This window comes from Emys orbicularis, chromosome 11 (assembly GCF_028017835.1).
Source record: "Emys orbicularis isolate rEmyOrb1 chromosome 11, rEmyOrb1.hap1, whole genome shotgun sequence".
NCBI classification, from domain to species: Eukaryota; Metazoa; Chordata; order Testudines; family Emydidae; genus Emys; species Emys orbicularis.
Genome location: NC_088693.1, coordinates 64,391,518 through 64,415,515, shown reverse-complemented (window position 1 = coordinate 64,415,515; position 23,998 = coordinate 64,391,518). Strand labels below are relative to the sequence as shown.

The 23,998-nt window shown below is 41.8% G+C and overlaps 1 protein-coding gene across 3 annotated transcripts in view; it reads right to left on the bottom strand.

The window, feature by feature from the left end:
- Positions 1 to 23,700, bottom strand: part of UNC80 (unc-80 homolog, NALCN channel complex subunit) — a 171,611-nt gene extending 147,911 nt beyond the window's left edge. For all 3 annotated transcript variants that reach the window (XM_065413385.1, XM_065413384.1, XM_065413386.1), the window contains exons 1-6: positions 23,609 to 23,700; positions 22,380 to 22,428; positions 9,741 to 9,897; positions 7,335 to 7,633; positions 3,685 to 3,808; positions 340 to 413 (exon numbers count right to left, since the gene is read on the bottom strand). In XM_065413385.1, coding sequence (XP_065269457.1) covers positions 340 to 413; positions 3,685 to 3,808; positions 7,335 to 7,633; positions 9,741 to 9,897; positions 22,380 to 22,428; positions 23,609 to 23,700 — 795 coding nt within the window. The remainder of the gene's footprint in view (positions 1 to 339; positions 414 to 3,684; positions 3,809 to 7,334; positions 7,634 to 9,740; positions 9,898 to 22,379; positions 22,429 to 23,608) is intronic.
- Between the last annotated feature and the right edge of the window lie 298 nt (positions 23,701 to 23,998).

The window sequence follows — 23,998 nt, the reverse complement described above, 5'->3', positions numbered from 1 at the left end:
TGGAGGGCACTGGCCCTCTCTTCTTAGCTCTGCCATGTGTCTTTACAATATTGATGATGGCTTGTTTTCTCCTTTTATATAGGTTCTGTAAGCTTTATATTGTTTCTTTGCCCTGGGCCCCAACCTCATTCTTTGCAGGGGGTAGGCCTTGGAAATGATAAAACCAATTATAAAACACACAATTCAATAAAAGCATTAAGAGGCTTTGGAGACCTGCATAGTAACTGCAACTGTCATTCCAAAATTCCCTGCAAAAGACCCCTTCTCCACCCCATCAATTAAAAAAAAATATTATCTCCCCACAGCTCCCCACTCTTGCTTGTCTAGTCACAGGCCCACCTCTGTGTGTCCAGTGTCCAGATTAGGGGATTCACAAGACAGGCTCTGGTTGCTAGTAGGAGAACTTCTCTTGGCTGGGATGAAAATAAAAAGAGAAATTTTAAAAATGTAATGCACACGTTGTATTCATCAAACAAATAAGCTATTTGCTATTGTAAAAAATGGAACTCCCCTCACTGTAACATTACTAGACGTTAGCTACACCTGTTGGAAATTATAGTTGGCTGGCAATTTTCTGTTGATTTTTTTTTTTTTGGCACAGGAAGCACAGTTATCACAAAATCAAAATTTCCTGGGGGAATTGGTGCCCCTTGCAAAACAATTTTGGTTTGTTGAGCTGAACTGAAACATTTCATTCCAAGACAGTTTGACATTAAATTGCATCTGTCTAGTGTGCCACAGTAACTCAAGGGCGCTGAAGTTCAGGTGCTTCATGCTCCAGTTCTCTCATGGGTCGGGCTCTGTCAGGGTTCCTTCCCCACTCTGAACTCTAGGGTACAGATGTGGGGACCCGCATGAAAGCCCCCTAAGCTTATTTCTACCAGCTAGGTTAAAACCTGGTACGCTGCCACCACCAAGTGATTTAACAAGAAACAGGGAAAGGACCACTTGGAGTTCCTCTTCCCCTAAAATATCCCCCCAAGCCCTTACACCCCCTTTCTTGGGGAGGCTTGAGAATAATATCCTAACCAATTGGTTACAAAGTGATCGAAGACCCAAACCCCTGGGTCTTTGGACAATGGAAAAATCAGTCAGGTTCTTAAAAGAAGGATTTTATTAAAAGAAAATGTAAAAATCATCTCTGTAAATCAGGATGGAAAATAACTTTACAGGGTAATCAGATTCAAAGACCCCAGAGGAACCCCCTCTAGCCTTAGTTTCAGTTACAACAAAACAGGGATAAACTTCCCTGTAGCAAAGGTAAAATTCACAAGTTGAGAAAACAAAGATAAACTAACACGCCTTGCCTGGCTGTTACTTACTTGTTTGAAATATGAGAGACTTGTTCAGAAAGATTTGGAGAACATGGCTTGATGTCCAGTCCCTCTTAGTCCCAAGAGCAAACACCACCAAAACAAAGAGCACAAACAAAAGCCTTTCCCCCTCCCAAGATTTGAAAGTATCTTGTCCCCTTATTGGTCCTTTGGGTCAGGTATCAGCCAGGTTACCTGAGCTTCTTAACCCTTTACAGGTAAAAGGATTTTGGTGCCTCTGGCCAGGAGGGATTTTATAGTATTGTATACAGGAGGGTTGTTACCCTTCCCTTTATAGTTATGACAGGCTCCTTGGCCAGACTACTACTACCAGGATGCACTTCGGTCTCCTCTCTGATGGAGCCACATGACTCATGGGAGTTTGTGTTGTATCCTGGGAGAGGTAGTCTGGCCAGGGAGTACAGCCCATAGATAAGAATGGGGGCATGAAGCATCTTAACTACCATTCCCATGAGGAACCATGGCAGATGCAACTTAATGTCAGACTGACTCAATATGAAATGTTTTGACATTTCCAAATTGGAATTTTTGACTTCATGAAAAATTTCAGATTTTTACTGTTCATCCCAATTCAGGATGAAAACAACTGTCAAGATGTTGTAATTTTCCATGGGATTAAAAAAAAAAAATCCAATGTTTGGTCAACTTCATGGTGAACGTTTTCAAAATGTAACATTTTATATGTCAGAATCAACCACTGAAGTCATGTTAGGGCCTGAACCAAAGCCCACTGAAATCAGTGGAAAGAGACTCTCATTGATCTCAGTGGACTTTGGATCAGACCCTTTGAGAAAGATACTGAGCTGAGATTTTGTGTTGCACCTCCAGGATGAAAAAATACTTAACAGGGTATAAGTGAGGACAAAGGCCCAGATCTTATAAGGTATTTAGTCTCTTAACTTCAATTTATTTCAATACCTGCATATACCCTACATATACCCTGAAATCAGTTGGAGTTAGGCGCTTACAAACTTTTGAGGATCTGGACTCAAAAGACATACAAGGACTTGGGGAACCATAAGGAGCTGATTCATATCTCATTTATGCTGATGTAAATATGGAGCAACTACACTGAAGCATGCGAGATCAGATCAAGATCCTACGTCATCATCTTGGCTAGGCCTTTTGAAACAATCCCATGTTATTATAATACTACAAAATCAGGATTTGGGTTAGGAAGAGCATCTGTATCATTGACTATCCCTTTGCTACCAATAGTATGTGGCTGCTAGCCTCTGTATTTTCCTCATCAGCATCAAGCTGTTGCCAAACACTGTCTCTACTTCTTCTTAGAAACGTGTACGTGGAAACAGACGTGTGAAATTGACAGGAAATGATCTAGCTTCCTTCTAAATTTATGCAAATATTGATGGCATTGAGGGAAAGAGTCTTAAAATATTGTCCAAGGATTCAAATTATTCCTGTAAATTTTAGCATATTCCACAGAGATAAAATCTACAGGAACTATTAAAGGATTTATTTTAATCTAAGGGCAATTTAAAATGTATGGTTCAACTCCTCAGCTGGTGTAGCTCCGCTAAAGTAAACAGAAATACAATTTACACCAGTTTAGGATCTAGTATGAGACTTTTTTTCTTTTTCTCTCATATATAGGAAGCCTGTATGATTAGGCTTCTGAGATTAAGTCAGCTGGCATTACAGTAGATACAGGGCATTACATGAGAAGTAGTATCAATACAGGTCTGACACTTCTATCATACACATTTACTTACTTGTCAACACACAGAAATTGTACCAGTTTAAATAAAGGTGTGATGTTAAACTGATTTAGTTAAACAAATGCAGGTTAAATGTATATAAAACAGATTTAAACCAATGTAAGAGAGTCCACACACAACGTTGCATTGATTTAATCAAGATGGATTAAAATTGCGCCTTTAGTTAAACTGGTGCAACTTGTATGGGTAGACCAGGACTAAGAGTAGAGAGACTAAAAATTGGGTAACCATAGCAATAAATCTGATTGAATTGATTTTGATCCTGGTGTAAATGGTGCAGCTCCCATTGACGTTAATGGGAGACTCATCTTATTATGTCAGGATGATTTTGTCCCATTAGTTTTAATGGGAATTGGACTGAGGACTTCTCTACATTCAGCAGTTGTACCAGTTTATCTAAATAGGTTAAATTTAGTTAAAATCGGTGCCATTTCTGCATGTAGACTTGGCCATGAAGAGAGGGTTTATTTTGGTAAGGCACAAAAATAAAACAAAAACACAGGACTGTACACAGATCCTGCACACATGGCAAATGGGGCTCAGATAACCGTACCACAAGGAAGAGACTTTCCGATGCTTAACATCTGTGACTACACAGCAAAGTCACGCACCTGTAATAATGTTCCTGATTGGCTTTACCAGAGCGGTGAAGGCAGAAACCTCAGGCTGCCTGTGCTCCCACATGGGTTGCCAAATAACAAGGCCACTGGCCAGCCGAAAAGTCAGGTCAGACTCCTAGAAAGACACAATGGGATCATCATACCATATGTGGATTAGTCAGGCTGTCACAGAAGAGCATTGTTTTCTGTGTGTGCTGATGTCCCTCCTACTGTGACATGGACCTTGAAAGCAACAACAATGATCACACCCTGTTTGTGTGCAATAAGTCAAAAGGTCACTACTGTAACTATTCAAAGAAGGCATAAATACCTACCCAATGGTCTAGTAACAAAGCAACGTGGAATTCTCAGTACAAAGCTAAGTAAAGGGCCTTTGTGCCCAGACCACAGTTATACTGATCAAAACCTGTGTTTTCCAGGATCTCTGCTACTACTGAAAAACCTACCCACCATTGCAGCAAAATCCTTTGTACTCATTATTCTGCTTATTGCTTTAGATCATTTAGTCTGTAAATCTTTCCTTTAAGCTCCCTTTTCCTACAATGCCTGCCTGCACAAAATGAGCCAAAAATAATAATTATTATAAAAAATATTTATTTAGGAAATATGAACATTTTTACAAATTATTACAAGTGCCAACATATAATGGTCCTATTACTACTATTAATTTTTAATTTAAACACCAAAATCGTTGTGCTGCAAAGATTTATGCATGTGTGTAATTTTACTCATGTGAGTAGCCCTATTGATGTCAATGGAACTATCTACATTAGTAAAGTTACACACGCAGGTAAATCTTTGCAGGACCAGGGCCCAAGCATGCATGTACTTAAACTAAGTGGCTCCATGATCTGACTGCTGGAAATATTGTCCTTCCTTACCTTTTCCCTTCCCTACTTTTTGTTATTCCCCTCCCGTCACATCTAAAATGAGTTCGTAACCTCTTTGGGGGCAGCTATCATGCCTTTTGTATTTGCATGACAGAGAACCCAGCAACGCTTTCAGGTGTTGTAGAAATAAGCATAAGCAAGACATTGCTTTTCCCTGTGCTCTGTTAAGTTTTTGGTGGTGCACTGGCCCCGCTACACTGTAGTTGTATAATTATGAACACAAGGTTAATGGTGTTATTTCGGGATTAGATTTTGTCTTTGCTGCTCGCCCTGAGTCAGAGGTGAAATGTCGCTGTATCAGCCCTGGAAGAGCTTTGGGAAGAACTGGGACTCAAAGATTACCAGCCAGAAGAAATTTGTGCCACCCCTTTACCAGGTACTAGTAACTTTAGACTCCGGTGCTGGCTCAGTTCTGCTGACTGGTGCGTGTACATGTCCATAAGTAGCTGACGCACCATCCCCTCCCCACCTGCTTGGTAAGGGGAGTGGGGAGTACCAGGCACACATCTCCACAATGCCTGAGTCAGAATGCAGAAAGGCCATGTCAGAGGGCTGGCCAAATCTTACTCCTCTGTGCAGGCCCTTTAAGGTCAGCATAATTAGTTACAACATGTGCTGTGAGAGTTCAGATTCACGTAGGGGATGAGAAACGGGTGGTGAGCTTTATTTAGCAGCTATATGGTTAAACATAGCCATTTTCTAACAACTTACTTTCTAGGAATGTCTGATTGAGAACAGCCAATTTCACTTAAGAGGCTAGCCTTAAAACATTAAGGCAGAAAGGTAGACCTCCAGTGAAGCTAAGGACAAGTGGCAGGAATCAGAATGTGCAGGGAGATAACTCCTGATTACATAGTTCTGCAAAGCTGGCGTATATATCATAAAATAAAGAGAAGGACTTCAGCTGACAAGAAGCCTGCAGCTTACTTCTGACATCAGAACAAAGAAGTCCTTAATTTGCACCTGCCACTAAAACTACCACAGATCCTATTAATTAATTAGTATCAATGCTATTAGTAATAACAATAACAAATCAGTGACAACCCTGCTTCTGGAATTACTGAGCAGACAGAAACAGGGGCGGCTCTATGTTTTTTGCCGCCCCACGCACAGAAGGCAGGCGGCTTTCGGCGGCGCGCCTGCGGGCGGTCCGCTGGTCATGCGGATTCGGCGGCATGCCTGTGGGAGGTCCGCCGGTGCTACGCCATCGGCGTCCCTGCCGCCGAATTGCCGCCGAAGCCACGGGACCGGCGGACCTCCCGCAGACATGCCGCGGAAAGCCACCTGCCTGACGCCCTCACAGCGACCGGCAGGCCGCCCCCCGTGGCTTGCCGCCCCAGGCACGCACTTGCTGCGCTGGCGCCTGGAGCCGCCCCTGGACAGAAAGGCATTTCTTAACCATGAATGGGAGTCAACCAGACTGAGCTAAATTCCACAATCCTTGCTCCAGCTCTGAACCAGTGAGGGGCTCATGTCCTCAGGACTCACTGATTTCAATGAGAGCGGCAGGTACTCAACACCTCTGATAATCAGGCCTTATGTAGGTGCTAAATATTGATGCAGGTGCTTCACTTTGGATATTCTTGCCTTAGTGTCTGCCCAATGCTAAAACCCTTACTCATATCATTGGAATTACTTTTGATACTTTTACTCTAAGGTACTATACTTTTAGTAAAAGATGGGTGTACAACTGGTTAAAACACTGTACTCAAAGAGTAGTAATCAATGGTTCACTGTCAATGTTGTTTCTAGTGGGATCCTGCAGAGGTCTGTCCTGGGTCCAGTACTATTCAAAATTTCCAATAATGACTTGGTTAATGGAGTGGAGAGTATGCTTATACAATTTGTAGATGACACCAATCTGGAAGGGGTTGTAAACGCTTTGGAGGACAGGATTAGAATACAAAATGACCTTGACAAATTGGAGAATTTGAAATCAACAAGATGCAATTCAATAAAGACAAATGCAAAGTACTACATACAGGAAGGAAAAATCAAATACACAAATGCAAAATGGGGAATAACTGGCTAGGCAGTAGTATTGCTGAAAAGGATCTGGGGGTTGGAGAGGATCACAAATTCATAATCAACAACGTGATGCAATTGTGAAAAAGACTAATATTCTGGGGTGTATTAACAGGAGTGTCCTCTGCAAGAGCTGGGAGGTAACTGTCCCTCTCTGCTTGGCACTAATGAGGACTCGATGGGAGTACTGTGCCCAGCTTGGGCACTACAATTTAAAAAAGATGTGGACAAAAAAGAGACAGTCCAGCAGAGAGCAACAAAAATGATAAAAAGGTTAGAAAACCTGGCTATGAGGAAATGTTAAAAAAACTGGGCATGTTTAGTCTTGAGAAAAGAAGACTGAAGGAGAACCCGATAACCATCTTCAAATATGTTAAGGACTGTTACAAAGAGGGCAGTAATCAATTGTTCTCCATGTCTGCTGAAGGTAGGACAAGAAGAAATTGGCTTAATCTGAAGCAAGGGAGATTCAGGTTAGATATTAGGAAAACTTTCTAACTACACCACTACCTCAATATAACGCCACCCGATATAACACGAATTTGGATATAACGTGGTAAAGCAGTGCTCGGGGGGGGGGAGGGGCGGGACTGCGCACTCCGGTGGATCAAAGCAAGTTCAATATAACACGGTTTCACCTATAACGCAGTAAGATTTTTTGGCAGAATCGCAGTCTCCTCACACTGGCGTCACTACATTACCACTCCTGACAGTTCTTCCACTTACTTTAATCCTGTGGACCAGAGGAGCAAACAGGAACACAAAGAGCTCCACTGTTGCCATGGAATTCTGAAAGAACTTCCTTCGGTTAGTCTCTTCCTCTTCATTAGTGCTGCCACGCCGAGGGTGTCCTGGAGATCCCTGGTTTTCAACCTGATGAATAAAGGCGCTACTGCTCCCTCCCCAGCTGGAGCCTCTCTCTCCTCCAAATCGATCATTGCTGCAGTCTTGAGGAGCCTCCAGTAGCATCCAATGGAGGGTGTGAAGAAGCTTAGTCTCCGCTACTCCAAGCTTGTCCTGATGTCCTGAATGGAAAAATGCAGCATAATGGGTGTCTCTGTTCACACAGGATCAGTACAGTGGAGATTTTCAAAGCTGCATAGGGAATTGGGCACCCAAATTCTCTACGTAGCTTTGAAAATCTCACCCCTGCAATTAGAAGTATCTAGTTGTTCCTAGTATGTCTTGGTTAAAATCACCTGATTCAGAATGTTACATTCCCCTGCACAGCCCCCTTGCCTGCTCCCTGAAGTGCCACTCAGTGTGTGTCTGCATGTCTGAAAACACAGTACTCATAAAAGATGCTAACTTGACAGCCCTGGGTCTTGAAACACTTCTATGGATCCCCAAGCTGTAGTACTGCAAGCTTTCCTAGACTGTGCTCTGCTACCCATCCCCACCAGTATGCTTCAACTCTGGAGGAACCAGGCCAGATGAGAAAGTAGTTTGATCTTGATGAGCATAGTGCAAAGCCGACTGACATCAGTGGAAAGACTCTTATTGATGAGAGTGGGCTTTGGATCAGGCCCTATGCTCATGAATTCATTGGGTTTTTTTCCAGTTAAGACTGTCAATCTGTAAACCAATTAGTGTCAGTTGTGGTGGCAGATTTTGTAACGTGGATACTTACCCACCCGGGACTGGACCAAGGCCAACAATTACTTACATGTGAAATACAGAACTTTCTGACATAAACTGAATATCCAACCAGACCACCCTAAGGACCTGGCCAAGATCAACCTGGGCAATGCCACAAGGAGGCCACATCTTTTTGAGATTTGCCATGATGATGACGATGACAACAACAAATAACAACACTTTCAGTGCCTTCAAAATCTGACTACTATGGCATATGTCTTGCAGAAAATAAATATCCCTTGAAGAAGCTTATTACAGTTAGGTAGCAAGGCTACTGCTGAAATCTATTCCAGTTCCTCTTGGAGAACAGTATTGAACTTATTTGACTCTCAAGATTGTGACTCCCTCTTGACAACAATTTCCAAGAAGTCACTCATTCATTTAGATGGCACCCTGCAATCCTGGGACGGATTTGATCCTTTCATGCTTAAAGAAGGATTTCATCATTCATGACCTTTCTTCTCACTTTTCATTATCCAGCTGTGAAGTCATAATGATATATCTGTAACATCACCGTTCCCAAACTGTGGGACCAAGATTTAACTGTAGCATTAAGCAGAAGGGGACTCATGGAGCTTTGTTTGGGTAAGTGCTTATATGAAATACAAATCTCTTCAGTGACAAAGAAAATGTAGAAAAATATGAGCTAATATTTTATGAAGAATATATTTTTGTAGCGCTAGTCTTCTGTTTGGGTTCCCCACCCCCAGTTTTGATCTAGTGTTAAAATTTCCTTTAAAAACAGCGAAAGGTTTGGTGTTATATCAAGCTTTTAAGGCACAACTCCAAATTGGAGAAAATATATATTTTAATTTCTTTTTGCATCTACCTCAATAAAATCTAATATCCATTTCTACAGGGTTGGGGTTTTTTTGCAAGAGGTTGATAATTCTTGGAATTATTTTAGCTGTGCTGAATTTTACATATAGCATAGTCTGATTACTACATCTGCCTGCAATGTAACCAAGCGCAAGATTACACAAACCCTTACATACAGGAACAATGCTATTATAATTAATGTGACTAATCACGTGAGTGAATTCTATCCACAAGAATAAAGCCATCAAGGACTGGGTTCCCATCATATTTTTGAGGTTGAAATACAATAAACAGGAGGAATAAGAGAACCTATTTTGCTAAGTTTACTTATGTGAATAATCCTTACTAACACTAGTAGGCCCACAGACTTAAATGGAAATTATTTGCTTGAGTAAGGACTGCTGTGTGAACATGGATTTGCAGGATTGGGTCCTATACCTTGGAGAAAATGGGTATGTCTACACTACAATATAACACCCACGGCTGGCCCGTGTCAGCTGACTGAGGCTCACAGGCCTCGGGCTGCAGGGCTATAAAATTGCAATGTAGATGTTTGGACTCAGGCTGGAGCCTGGGCTCCGGGAGAGCATGGTGTATGGCATGTTGAGCACAACTTTGTGATATTTTAATGGAAGATTAGGTAATAGTAAAAAGCAAACTAATGCAAGTACCAACCTAGCTTGTTTCGGTTAGAAAGCAAGGTCGCTGTGCAATGGAGTACATGTGGTAGGGCAGCTTGAACCAGTTCCCAACGAGAAATGCTCTGGATGGCTTCAGAGAGGGCTGGAGAAAGACCATGCAGCTTGTTCTCTACTAAAACTCGTTCGAAAGACTAAGAAAAAAAAGGAGAAAAAATATTATCCTAGCACATGCTTTGCAAGACTGTGTATTCTCTTCTAAAGTTCCTGCTGTCACATATTATTTCCCACAAAATATAACGTATAGTTCCTTTCAGTAAAATTATTCCTTAAAATATTTTCCTGAAAAAGAAAGACTATAGCCAAAGCTCACTAGATGGATGGTTAATCAGGAGACAGCACTCAGAAGAATTCAGAAGTAGCATGGTTCATTTAATATACTTTCCTTAGTCAAAAGAATTAAAGAAATGAGTTTCAAACGCCATATAAACATAAGTACTCTGGGCCAAACCTGGCATACAGTTATGCTGGTGTAAATCTGGAGTAATTCTGTTGAAGTCAACGGAGCTGCTCCAGATTTACACCAGCGTGACTGAGAGCAGGATTTGACACTCTCTTTGAAGGTTTTATGTAGCATAAAGAGCAGCCTGCTAAAAGCACATAGGCCTTAGGAAATATTTTCACACCCCATCACAAAAGTTAATCATTGTGTAAAATCCTTTGTCAGGACATTATATAGTATTTTTGCAAACAGTTGCGGTTGTTGGCTTGACCATGTTGATTATTGTTGCCTCAAGTAGCACAAGATTTGAGGGCCAGTGCATCTGTTTTATAGAGGGGGAAAAAACCCTTACGGAAGCTTATTATTAGACAGCCAAGCTATTTCTACAGTCCATTCTTTCACATATGCCCAAAAGACCTCCTTATATGGTCACTGAAGCAATTATGTTCCTCTGAAGTTACTGTAGTCAAGGACTGTATTCGTGATATCACATGCCCTTGCCACAAACCAATGTAGCCTTCTGGCAATCTACTCATTCACAAGTTGTTTAGCCAATTTTACTATGCTCATGGAGATAAGTAACAGTGAATGTACATGACCTAAAGGATGCTTCAAATGCCATCACACCAGATTCATAAAATTCATCCCTCAACAAGAGGCACAAAAATCCCTCCTTGGTAAAAAAAAAAGCTGCATTTATCAGGAATAAGCTTAATCACAAAGGAGTAAAGCAAAAGAAATTTGACTTGCAATCTGGCCATCAAAACTGAACCACCATTCAAAGTGTGCAGTACCAACCAGTCAAACAGGCTGTGTAATATTCCTTTACATACACCAAGGGCAGGAAAGTAGTCTTTGCATATGTTTGTTCTATAAGAGAGAAACATCCTAACAGTGCTGGGTATAGGCTGAGTTCAGTGAAAATGGACCATGTGACTCTTATACAGAGTCATCTCATGGACAGACATACTGGTGGATATGCAGGACTGAATATGACGATAATGAATCAGATGCTGGAAATAATAGTCAAACGTTGGCAAGAAATGTACTGTTATGCTCAAGGATGTTTATAGCTGCCAGCAAGCATATCTGATCTAGGGACAGTCAAAAATCTCACTGACGCTGATGGAGTGCTAGCTGCCCCTCATTCTGGCTAAACTGAGAAGCAATTAAGCTCCTTTATGGAGTAAGATGGCTGAAACAATAGAAGACACCATCCAAAGCACTGGCCACATGGAAGACCAGAGCAAGAACTAACTCAAACAGAATAAAAGGGGCTTCCCTAAAAACCAATTGAAAATTCAGGGGCTGGGGCAGTGGTGGGACTGCAGTTGTTTGTTTCTGCATGCCTTAAAGGGAGTAAGCAAATAGAAAGTCAGAGAGGCACTGGTAGCATGATGCTGAGAGGTACCCCAAAGAGAAAGCATCTTTTGGGCACAAAACTGAACAGAAGCAGGCTTGGATTCCTGAACAAGAAAATTGCTTCCTGTTATGCGTTCCTACTGTATTCAGGGAAACAGGACTTGCACCAAAGATATCTCTGACTCATATAATTAATCTCACCTTCTAATGTAAACAATCCACAAGGCCCCTGAATATTAGCGAACTGCTTGGGCCACAAGGGGCAACACTATGTTTTTCCATCTAGAAAAAGTAGCTGTTATGGGTTTGGTGCAGAATAGGAAGATAGGATTTTAATCACCATTTGTCAAACCCCCTTATCGGTTAACGTGACTGTTCTCTTCGCAGAGACTTCATTCAGGCAACAGAACGGAATAAAATGTGCCTGCTTCCATATATTGGCATGCAGCTGGGAGAAGTTATTGCCTGCTCTGAACTAGTCTGAAACAACTGGGCTAGACTACTGTAGCCTAAATCTATTTATTTACTCTGGCAGCTACACATAATAGACCAGATTCTGCTTCCCTCATTCAGAGTGAGTAGTAACTAACTCAGCCACTAACCCCATTCACATCAATGGGCCTATTCAAGAAATAAGGGATCACTAACTGTGAGTAAGGCCAATACAATTTGTCCCACACAGAAGTATGAAAGGGACTGCTCATACATACACCTTTCTGTGTACAATCTAGAATAAACAAGGCATTTATCTACCATTATTTAACATTAAGTTTGATTTGTTAATGGATCGTCCTAACAAAGGAACAAAATAATAGAGGCCCACACTCTTGCGTAAATTGCCATTAAATTTATAAGTACATTAAATTTATAAGGGAAGGGAGAAGAAAAAAAATCACAAAGCAGCCATTCTATGCTGATGTGTGTGTGTGGGAGGCAGATGTGGGGCCATTCTGTTGCTCTGCATAATGTACTGGCTTCTCCTCCAGCACTAGATCCAATTCAAGCTCTTGTCCTCATCTTCAAAAGATCACAATGGCATAGGGCCCTAAAGGCTACAGAACAGCCTCTTTCAAAAAAACACAGCCCAGATTCTGAGCACTCAGTACAATTCAGGAGGGGGAAAGGGAGTGTGCAAAGGTGGCTTTAAACCACTTTTACGTTCCTCCAATCTTTAGGGCATCTGGGTCCTGGGAAGGCTGTCAGATTGGAGCCTCTTTCAGACTGCTCTAACCTACGCCAGCTGCCCACAGGTTGCAGGGGCTGTTGCAGCGGCTAGGAATAAATTGAGCTAAGAGGACTCAAACCTTATGCCAGTGGGTTGAAGGGGGATGGCTGATGAGCCATGATGCTAGTGTAGGTTTACCAGAGGATTCCTCTGTGTATGAGGGATTCTCCAATGGCCAGTTAAGCAAACTTTAGAGCAAGCTAATGATTATGTGGTACAAAGTTTCCCCTTTGATTGGGAGAACCAGGCCTTATGATTACAGTGTCAGTCCCCACTCTGGTTCTGGCTTACACTAGCACAAGTGACAGCAAAATTTGAATCCTTCCCTCAACTTCCTTAGGGCCTTGCCCTGCCTTGTGTATGCAAACACAGCTCCCTGCAAGTTCAGCTGATGTTTTGCCTGCACACTGAATGCAAAATATGGTGCTTTGGGTCAGACTCTGCTCTCAGTTGCAGCAATGTAGGTGTGCAGTGATTCCATTTACTTTATTCTCGCCTGAAAATTATGCAAAATCAAGATGAACAGCCCACTTTTTACCCTCCATTCACTAGAAGTTACATATACCCTTGGCAGGAGGACAGTGCTGAAATGTGTAAAATAGAAGAGGGATCCTAGGGAGCTATAAATGTAGCTGAAATCAAAGGGTCTGGCTATAATAGGCTAAAAAAACCCAAAATCCCAGCCTGACAGAGGCATGGCTAAGCTAGCAAACACAGTGGTGACCTAATCCAGGTCTCTTCAATACAGGAAATAAATTAAAGCAATACAAGAAGATAAAAAGAACCAGGCCAACCTGAATCCACAGATTTGTGCCCTAAAAATGAAGAGCCGACCATGGAGCCAGATTTGGGGGGGGGGGGGGGAAGAAGAGAAGGCTAAAGAGACCTAGCAGATGCCAGTAACAGAGAGCTGCCTCGGGGGGAAGGAAATCCAGCTACAGAATCCAGTACCATCAGCTTAAAGAACATATTAAAATTGACTTGGAAAGCTCAGAGATATTGAACTGGACCCTCCTTATCCTGTAAGGCAGGGGCTGCCAACCTGAGCCTGAGAAGGAGCCAGAATTTACCAATGTACATTGCCAAAGAGCCACACTAATATATCAGCAGCCCCACATCAGCTCCCCCCACTCCAACCTGCAGCGCCTCCTGCCTGCCGGCAGCCCCACCAATCAGTGCCTCCCACTCCCTCCCCATGCCTCCCGCCCACCGCGATCAGCTGTTACACGGTGCACAGGAGGCTCTAGTGGGGGAGGGGGGAAGAGCGAGGGCATGGCAGGCTCGGGGGAACGGGTGGAGTGGGGACAGGGCCTGGGGCAGAGCAGGAGGTTGAGCACTGAGCACTCCCCGTCACATTGGAAAGTTAGCATCTATAGCTCCAGCCCTGGAGTCAGTGCCTATGCAAGGAGCCGCATATTAACCTATGAAGAGCCGCATGCGGCTCCGGCGTCACAGGTTGGCCACCCCTGCTGTAAGGAATTAGTGTGTGAGTGCAGTGAGATGAAAACAAAAATAAAGTTGAACTATTGTGGCTGGGGGAGGAAGTGTGGCAGTGGTGATTTTGGAAAGGACAAACCAAAGGGGGAGTGTGGTGGCAACGGCCATCTTGAAAGAGACGCATCAAACCAGGAGGAAAGACCAGAAGATCTAGATATGTAGGAAAGGAAAGAAATCCTTCACTACAAAGATCTGTCCATCCCTCCTTCCCCCAAAAACAAAATCTCCCCCTCCATCAAACAAACCATGGAGGCAGTTGGACAAGAACAGGACTAGTACAAAGGCTAAGACAGTGTAATAAATAATGGATATTGTATCCATGTGGTTATAATGTCAAAGGGATATAGTTAAATGGTAGCTGGGGTGTATAGCACCTTGGATAGTTTACTCTATGTGGATACAGTACACTTAAATGGGTATAACATTATAGGTAATATAAATCACATTATAAACTAAGTTATTAATGCAATAGCAAAAGACCCAGATCTCCCCTAATGAGGTAAGTTTGACTTGAGTTATCACAAATATTCCAAAATGTATATTAATTGGAGAAGGGTCACCTATGGCGGAAAATGTCCGAATAAGTGAACTCAAAGATGGTATAATAATCTCATAGTGCCCAATGTTATAAATATGTTTGGTAACATACTACTTGATTCTTAAGAATATATAAAGAATAGTTCCATGTTGCAGGGAATTTACACACCCACAGAGGAAGTAAGGGTAGCCTGGGCTCTCACAACTAGAGAGGACCAGGCAACAGGGGGAAATACATAGGGAGGGAGGTGGGAGAGAAAAAGGGAACAAGAGAATATAAACAGATGTTAAATATTGTTATATGTTTTAATAGAAAAAATATATTAACAGAGTTTTAGGGCTCAGAATTCAAACAAATTATGGTAAATCAGCCTCAGGATCAGGGTACACCAATATTGGTGTTAAAAAGGAGAGAAATAAATGAAAAAGCAATGTATGTCAGAGTTTTAAAATTATTGTGTATGAGGAGAACTCTAAAATGTCATATTTAAAGAAGAGATATAAATGTAATGGCGACCTGGCACCTGGCTGGGGAGTCTCACTGCTTTTAACAAAGGGTGATATACTGAGCAAGAGCAGAGTTGGTACTCATGGGTGAATTTATTAGTGTCATAACTGTTAACGTGAAAGGGATGAACAATGCCACAAAAAGGAAAAGGGTATTCTGCTCTGAATAAGGATTTTCCAAGTATAATCAATTTACAGGAAACACACACCTGAAGAAAAAATGATAAATACTTGAATACTTCTTGGACACAGCTACTAAATGTCTCTCCAGGTCAATCTAATAGAAGAATGTTGACAAAACTGTTTGGTAAATGCTTCCCTTTTATTGTTTCAGCACAACTCACAGATACAGAGGACAGATTTTAATTAAGGGGTCTTTGAAAGGTAGACTTCTCACCATAGCCAATATACATGCTCCCAATCAAAAACAAGATTATTTTTTTTTGTAAAAAGATAGTTTTTTTAGGAATGTAGGAAGTTTTAGAGAAGGGAATATTATTCTGGGGACAGGGGATTTAATGTGCACTAATCCCACTTTGGATTGATCGAATGTACACAAAGGACAGTCAGGAGGAACTAGTGAAAATCTGTTGCATCACTTAAAATATGAGGATGTGATGGGAGATGAACATGTACAGTTCTGACATCTGGATTATTTTGCTCCTCGTTGATTTTATTCCACGATTGATATGATTTTTGTTTCTAGGACCTCTGCTAACTTAGAAAAAAATCTAATCTGAGAGTTATTAGTGGGTCTGATCATGTCCCTCCACTTACTGGATTGAAAGATTGTTTTTTCACTGAGTCCCAAAGAGCCCTGTTCTTGAATAAAACTTGGCTATATGACCCCTTTGGAATTCAAGAGCTAGATGAAAATTTCCAGAAATATACTGAAATAAACAATAAGGAAGAAAACAATAAAAGTGTTCTCTGGAATGCTAAAATGGCAGTAATAAGGGGGATCCTTATAAATGAAGCATCATATCTAAAAAAGACGGGAGGTCTTGAAGAAGAGAGGTGGGTTGAAGAACTTTCTGTTTTGAAAGGTAGACATAAATCTACAGGAGTATTTATGTAGTGTTTAACAAAATAAATGAGATAAGAGGGAAGATTAGTCAGTTACAAACACTTAGATATATTGAACAAAAATATTATGTACAAGTCAATAAAGCTGATAGTCAAACGTTAAAAAAGAAACAAGATAAATCAGCCAACCCTCTGATTAGAAATAAGAAGGGAGATTTAGTAACTGGCATCAAACAGATCTCTGAAACATTTGCTAACTTTTTCCATAGTTTGTATGCTTCAGAACATCCAAATCCTAAATTTATAAGTAGATATTTGAGAAGTGTGACATTACCTCAGCTCTCAAAGGATGATGTGGCAGCTCTTGATAGGCAAATTGCTACAGAGGAAACTGAAGTTGTAATTAAGAATTTAAAATCCAATAAAGCCCCAGGGATTCTGGGGAATATTATAGATCCTTACAGCAAGTGTTGGTCCCTATTTTAACTGAATTGTTCCCCAGCAAAACAACATTAAACAAGATGCCAGATAAAGGGAAAGAGGCAAAAATCGTGGTCATTCCTACAGAAGGAAAAGATCTTACCAATAGTGACTCATACAGACATGTTTTTTTTAATTAATGTAGATGCTAAAATTTATGCTAAGCTGTTAGCAAACAGATTGAGTGTCACCTGGCCCAAATGTGTTCACCCATACCAATCTGGATTGATTGCCAGCAGACATCTATCTGATAGCAGAAGAACTCCAAATTTGATCTAAAAATGTTAATTCTAGCAATTTTTCCTGTGTGCTGCTTTCATTAGATGTTGAGAAAATCTTTGACCAACTGTAGTGGGAGTACTTTAGACAGATTTTGGTACGGTTTGGTTTTGGAAATCAGTTTTAAAAGTGTATATAAACCCTATATATTCCTTCTGGAGCCATTTGCAATAAATGTGAGAAACAGCCTCTTGATAAAGGGCATCAAAATGCTTTCTGGATTAGAACACAAAATAGCTTTGGATGCTGACAATGTCTCGTTACATTTGCACGATCCAGAAGCCTCGTTAAAAATTATAAAACAATTGACTTTGGAATTTGGGCATGTAGCAGGATTAAAATAAACGACTATAAATCTGAAATTTTAGAAATTAATATTCCAGAAAGAGCCAAATCAAACTGTCAGCTGCATCAATTTAAATGGATAAAGAAGTCTTTACAATATTTAGGAATAAATATTGTGGAAAAAAACCTTTTAAAGGTAAATTACCCTCCAATGTGGAATAAAATAATAAAAGACTTGAAGGAATGGAACAAATATGAAGTTTTTTGGCTAGGTAGGGTAGCCTCAGTAAAGACGAATGTCCTTCCAAAAATACTACTTTTGTTTCAGCACATCCCTGATATGACATTAAAAATATAGCAGGATGCACTATTAAAATTCATGTTAAAAACATAAAAAGAGAAAGGGTGTGTTCTAACATTCAAAGGTGGGTTAGACTAACTTTCCCTAATTTACCTTATTATTATTATTATCCATCACAATTAAAATGTGATTAATTGGGTTAACCGACCATCCACACACTAGGTAAAACTCAATCAAGATTGGAGCCCAAATATTCATAGTAATTGTTGGGCTAAAAAGAAATCCAGGTTATTAAATATAGAAAAAAAAAAACCATTCATTCAGACCACCTCAGCAGCTTTGCACTATTTTTCTACAAAATTGCTGTCAGGGAGGCCCTCTCCCTTAGCTACTTTCATTAATAATCAGGAATTTATCCCTAGAAAATATCAAAGCTACTAGTTGTGGGTAAAAGCCAAGATTGCTCCATTCAGACAGTTGTTCCTGGGTCCTGATTTGAAATCATACCAAAAGATATGTAATAATGACATACTAAAATTATATAAAGATCTTGTATTTAACAAGGCAAACATTTTATTGTGAAATCTGGATACAAGGCAGCTCTCTCTAGACATTTAACTGCATTCGAGGAGTTCAACGAGGAGCAAGCTAAAAAAAAAGGTTTGATTTTTAAGATACATACCAATTTTGACTGAAAAAGATGTTGATAAAAAGACAACCCAGATGAAAAGATGGGAGAGGGATTTGGAAAAAAAAACTGATATGGAGGAGTGGGTCTTTATATGGGAAACAGGATATACATCTTCAATATGTGCAGCTCATAAAGGAAATATTTATAAATTGCTGAATAGATAGCATTTGAATCTAGTTAAGATCTGGCACATTTTTGCTACCAGGGAGTCGCTCAGTTGGAGGCATTGCAAGGAAAAGGGTACATACTTGCACACATGGTGGTTAAGTCCAGGAATTAGATGGTTTGGGGAAGAAGTTATTAAAGAGATTCATTTTATGACAAAATGCCAGTATCCTAGAGCCCCCTTGACCTCCTTAATGCTCCAGGAGAGGATCTACGTATTAAACAGAACCAATTAATTTCTTCTTTATTGTTAGTAGCTAGACTTCGTATTTTATATTACTGGAAAAATGTAACTCTTCCTCCTATGGAACTGTGATGTATTAAGATATGGACTGTCCTTGTAATAGAAAAGTTTTCATACCAAGTATGTACACAAGAGAAGTGCCAAAAAGAAGACAGGTATTTAGAAATGTGATCACCCTTTTCAACATACACACAGGAGAGTGGCTCACCTGTCAGACTCTGTAGTCAGGTTCTTTGAATATTAACCTGATCCAGAAAAAGTTATAAAACTGATGTATGATGTAGTATGTGAACATTTTATTGTAACTTTGCCTTAGTAAGAAATTTCAAAAGACAGTCTGACCAACTATTCTCAGCAGACTGACACGTTATACAGGCTCCACTGCCACCTGAATTACAGAAAGGAAGGGAACATCTGCAGAGTTGGCAATCTGGAAAGCAGTATTGAAAGCTTATGTCATGAACTGATTATAGCGATTGCAGACTCGTAGGCAATGTTGAGTCTGTTCCTGGTGTGTGCTCTGCTCCCCCACGGTCACTTACATTATGACTTTCCTTTTGAGGCCATTATGTGCCAACAACCTGTTCTGAGTTTGTTCATACCATCAGTGTTCTCTCTTCACCCTGTTCCCTAGTGACCTTCTGGTCTGGTGGTTATTTCCCTCTGCAGTATTTTGCATCCCCTTGGGCACTTCCTTATAGGGGCCAGCTAGCTCCTTACAGCTGAAGTTTACACACATTCTATCAGAGCAAGGCTAATCACGGGGCTACAATACCAGACAGGATGACACAGGTGCTTTTGGGACTGGCTTTGCCACAGGCTTCCTGTATAACGTTACTCAAGTCACATGATCTTTCATGTCTGAGTGAAACAGAGATAATATTTACCTGCTGCCAACAGCACAAGCAGGCATAGTGCTGGCTAAGCCCCAACCCCAACCACTGCACAGCCAGGACTTTGGGGGCATGTGACCCCCAGCAATCCTACCTCTCTAGACCACCATGTGTGCAGGGGTCCTCCACAGAATTCCCCAATGGAAGGGTCCTTTAGGAAGGCCCCAGCACCCTCCTGGAGGAAGAGACTCAGCTGCCACCAGTAACAAGGGGTAGGGGTAGCTGAGCCAGGACCTCAGGGGCAGTGTGGATTGAAAGAAACATTTGTTAAACAGATTTGTTTATTTAAAAAATAAACCTAATTAAATTTGAAACTGACAATCTTTGATGAGGCCTAATTTATTATATTCTAAAGTCATTTAAGATAAATACAAAAAAAAAATTGACGGTACATGTTTGTAGCCAAGTTTTCAAGAAAGCCAAGCCACTGAACAGCTGGAGGTCATTGGCTAGGCACCTGGAACCAGAGTTTGGTGAAGTGCTGAACTAGCGTTTGATAGCAGTAGCCTCTTCCGCAATTTCAGAGAGAACATTTTCTTTATGTCAGTTTATTCAGCTAGTTCATTGGAATGACTAGTTCTTTCAAAAGTTAAAGAATCAATTTGAACAAGCTGCAACGTTTGGTGTCCCTCTTCCAATCTATGACTAAAAACTACATGTGAGAGGAGATCTACTAGTTCTAAAATCCTGAAGAACATAATGAATTGAACTAACTACAGATACTAACTGTTTAATCAAACAAGGAAGTAGTTATCAGAAACTGTTAGTTTTAAATGCAAAACTAAATGTAAATTAAGCTATATAATTGCTTAAACAAATGTGTATCAATAGAGTGTTCTCCTGGTCAGCAAAAATACTATATTTAGTTGCTAATCACCATTAAAATGTTGATCAGCCAGCGAGAATCAGCCTTTCTTTGGGAAGATAACTAAGAAACTACAAATGCAGAGACATGATTAAAATTGATTAAAAAATAAATCAAGATTTCCTGCTTGCTGATGTAAACAGAGATTAAAATTGGTGATTTAAATCAATCCACCCTGCTCAGGTCCCTGAAGCCCCTCCTTCACCCCATCCAAAGAGGCACTAAGTACAAAATGTGTTTTGCTTAAGACCGTTTTTCAGCATGACATCTCTTTAGGGCCTTATGGCCTCTACTTACACCCTGCCCATATCTAAAGCTGTATTTGCTCCATTTACACTAGCCTGGGATACCCTATCTCAGCTAACTGTGCTTCTCAGGTGCCTAAGACACCATTTACAGCCCCCTACTCAAATCACATGCAAGAATGTTGTGATCTCATACTGAATACAGTATTGTCGTACCCATCTTCGGCAGCATGTTCATGCTATTCCACAAGATGTGAGGTTCCTGGTGCTTGGGAGTATATATATGTTTTTAAATAACCTCTGTTTAATGCTGTGGAGATGGAGCATGGCCTAGTGGTTTGAAATACAGGATTAGAGATCAGGCGATCTGCATTCTACTTTACCTCTGCTAGTGATTTACTAAGGTAAGGGACCATAGACAAGGCACTCCCCTCTCCATGCTTCCATTCCACCACCACCATCTCCACCGCCTCAAAAAAGGATTATAGTTCTACAGAAGAGTATTGTGACATTTAAAAAAAAAACCACACTCTCAAGCAGGAAGGTAGCATAAAAGCTTAAAGTATTATTTAGTGCTCAGTCTTCAATATACTCAATAGCAGAGAAAGCTTTGGTGAGTTTGTTCAGAGGCTGTTTTGGGAAAAACTTAGTTTCCTGTTTACAAATCAAGGGTATGTCTACACTGCAATTAGACTGCAGCTGACATGGGCTCACGGGGCTCAGGATAAGGGGCTGTTTAATTGTGGTGTAGAAATTCAGGCTCAGCCTTCAGCCCAAGTTCTGGGACGCTCCCACCTTGCAAGGTCCTAGAGCCTGGGCACTAGTCCAAGCCCAAATGTCTACATTGCAGATAGCCCCTTAGCCGGAGCTTTAGTCAGCTGACATGGGCCAGCTGTGGGTTTTTAATTGCAGTGTAGACATACCCTCAGAGTTAGAGGGTGCTGATGTTCCTCAGACTGATGTGAAAAAAGGCAGGGGGCACTAGAGGAGGATCATGTTAGGTAGCCTGTTGATTTGGAGGAAGAAGGCAACAGTGAATGGGCCATATTTGTCAATGACAGCAGAACTGTTTCACTTATCAAAATGTATGCAGGACCATAAGAAAAGGCAGATTCAGTTAGAACAGTACACAGTTTGGCAGCATGATAGAATATGAAATGTAGCATGTATAGTTTAAAGAAGTGCACGTTTACAGAGAAATACGACGCTAGCCGCCTTCTACACACTAGTAAGCTCTGAATTTGCATGATCCTTTGCAGAAAGAGATGGGGTTTCCAGTGGACAATTCACTGAAGCTGTCTGCCCAATGGTCTTTACTATGGTCTTTGAACATGACAGATTTCTCAACTGATACGCTTTTAATTGCATTTTGGGCTGCATGTCTGGTTTGACTTTTTCTGCATTTGTATTTGGAACATTTTTCCATCTCTGGGGTAACAACTGATGTAAGTGCATTTACAGCAGAGATTATTTGGCCCTTTGAGTTCAAGCTTTTATTAAGTTTCCATATTTAGCCAATGCTGCATAAAACCAGTAAACTATGATGAGTTTAAGGGAAAAAAAGCCACATACCACGCAGGAAGCTTCATACTGTTTTCCAAGTTTGGGCCTCAAAAATGCACTAAAAACCCAACAAACAACAAAAACAAGAGTTAGTTTTCATAACAGTAGTTATAGGTATGCATATTAAGCATGTTTTTATTGAGTCATTTTTAATTAAATTATTTTGTCAGTGTGACAAATGTTTGTCAGTTACTTAAGTGGCTAGATAAGTCCATGTAACAAACAGTAATGAAGCCATGAGAAACTCAGATACCTGTTGAAAGCACTGTACAGAATGTTATTACCTTTTCCATAAACAGAAGGATTTCACAAATACCAGGCAAATACCAATATGAAAGCAAGACATTTTAAAAATATGATTTTCTTCCCTAAAGGTAAAAAGAATTCAGCCATTTTAACTCATCCAAATGATGCATTTTCTAGTAGTCACATTTACCGTTTATCAAAGTATTTAGGAGAATAAGAATATATTAAGTATTACGGAAGTTATGAGTTGAATAGCTGTGGTTTGCTAGTAGATTGTGTTAATGATTCTTTTCCTCTAATACACAGCTATCTGAATTGCTTGGAGGCTTCCATTTCCTCACAAGCTTTAGCCAGAAAACCCACCCACCCCACAACAAGTAGTTAGACTTGAGGACTTCAGTAACTCAGCCAGAGGTTATAGGTCTGTTACAGGAGTGGGTGGGTGAGGTTGTGGCCCTGCAGGAGGTCAGATTAGATGATCATGATGATCCCTTCTGGCCTTGTAGGCTATTTAGGACCTCATCCTACAGTATTTGCTCAAACTCAGGCCTCAGTTGGAAGTTTGCCTTCGCAGTCTACCACTGGGATAAACAACAAACACACCCACACACTCCCCCCAAAATAGAGACCCTACAAAAACAAACATCACACTAACAGGTTGACAGCCAGAGGTTTGGGAGGGGGTGGGAGGGTGCAGAAATACGATTCGCCTCAAGATAGCCCTGATTTTGAAGTGGGGGGAACACCCCCCCCCCCCAATATTCATCCAGCCTCCCCCAGCAGACCCTGCAGCCCGGGGCTGGCCCGGGAGCCAGCTCAACTAGGGGCGCTCCGGCTTGGGCAGAGCTCCAGGCACGTTCCGCCCCGGCAGGGAGGCGGCCGGCCCGACAGCCCTGCCGGCGGGAGCAGCGCTGCGGGGCCCCCCGAGGCCTGCCAAGCGGGACAGGGGCCCGCGCCGGGTCGCTCCCCCGCAGCCCCGGCCCCGCTCGCACCTGGTTTGCCGCCACAGGAAGGTCTGGATGGGCAGAGGGACGCCGCGGCCGCCCTCCTGCTCCGGGCCCTCGGAGCTTTTCCTCTTCACCATGGCGGCGCTGCCCGCCCCGAGCCAGCCCGCGGCGCCCGCGGCTGCCGCCCCGCTTCCCCCGCCGCGCAAGATGGCTGCAGCAGGCGGGGGGGGGGGGGAGCGAGCGACGGTGTCCGCCTCCTCCCGGCCTTCAGCACCTCCCTCCGCGGACAGCGCCCAGCGCCAGCCCGTGGCAGGGGCGCCACCCGCCGGGCTCCCCCACCCACCCAGCAGGGCCCCGGGGAAGGCAGCGCTCGCCTACAGCGCCGGGGCTGCTGCCGCCCCTCCCCCGGCCCTCCCCCGCGGCTGGGCCAAGCAC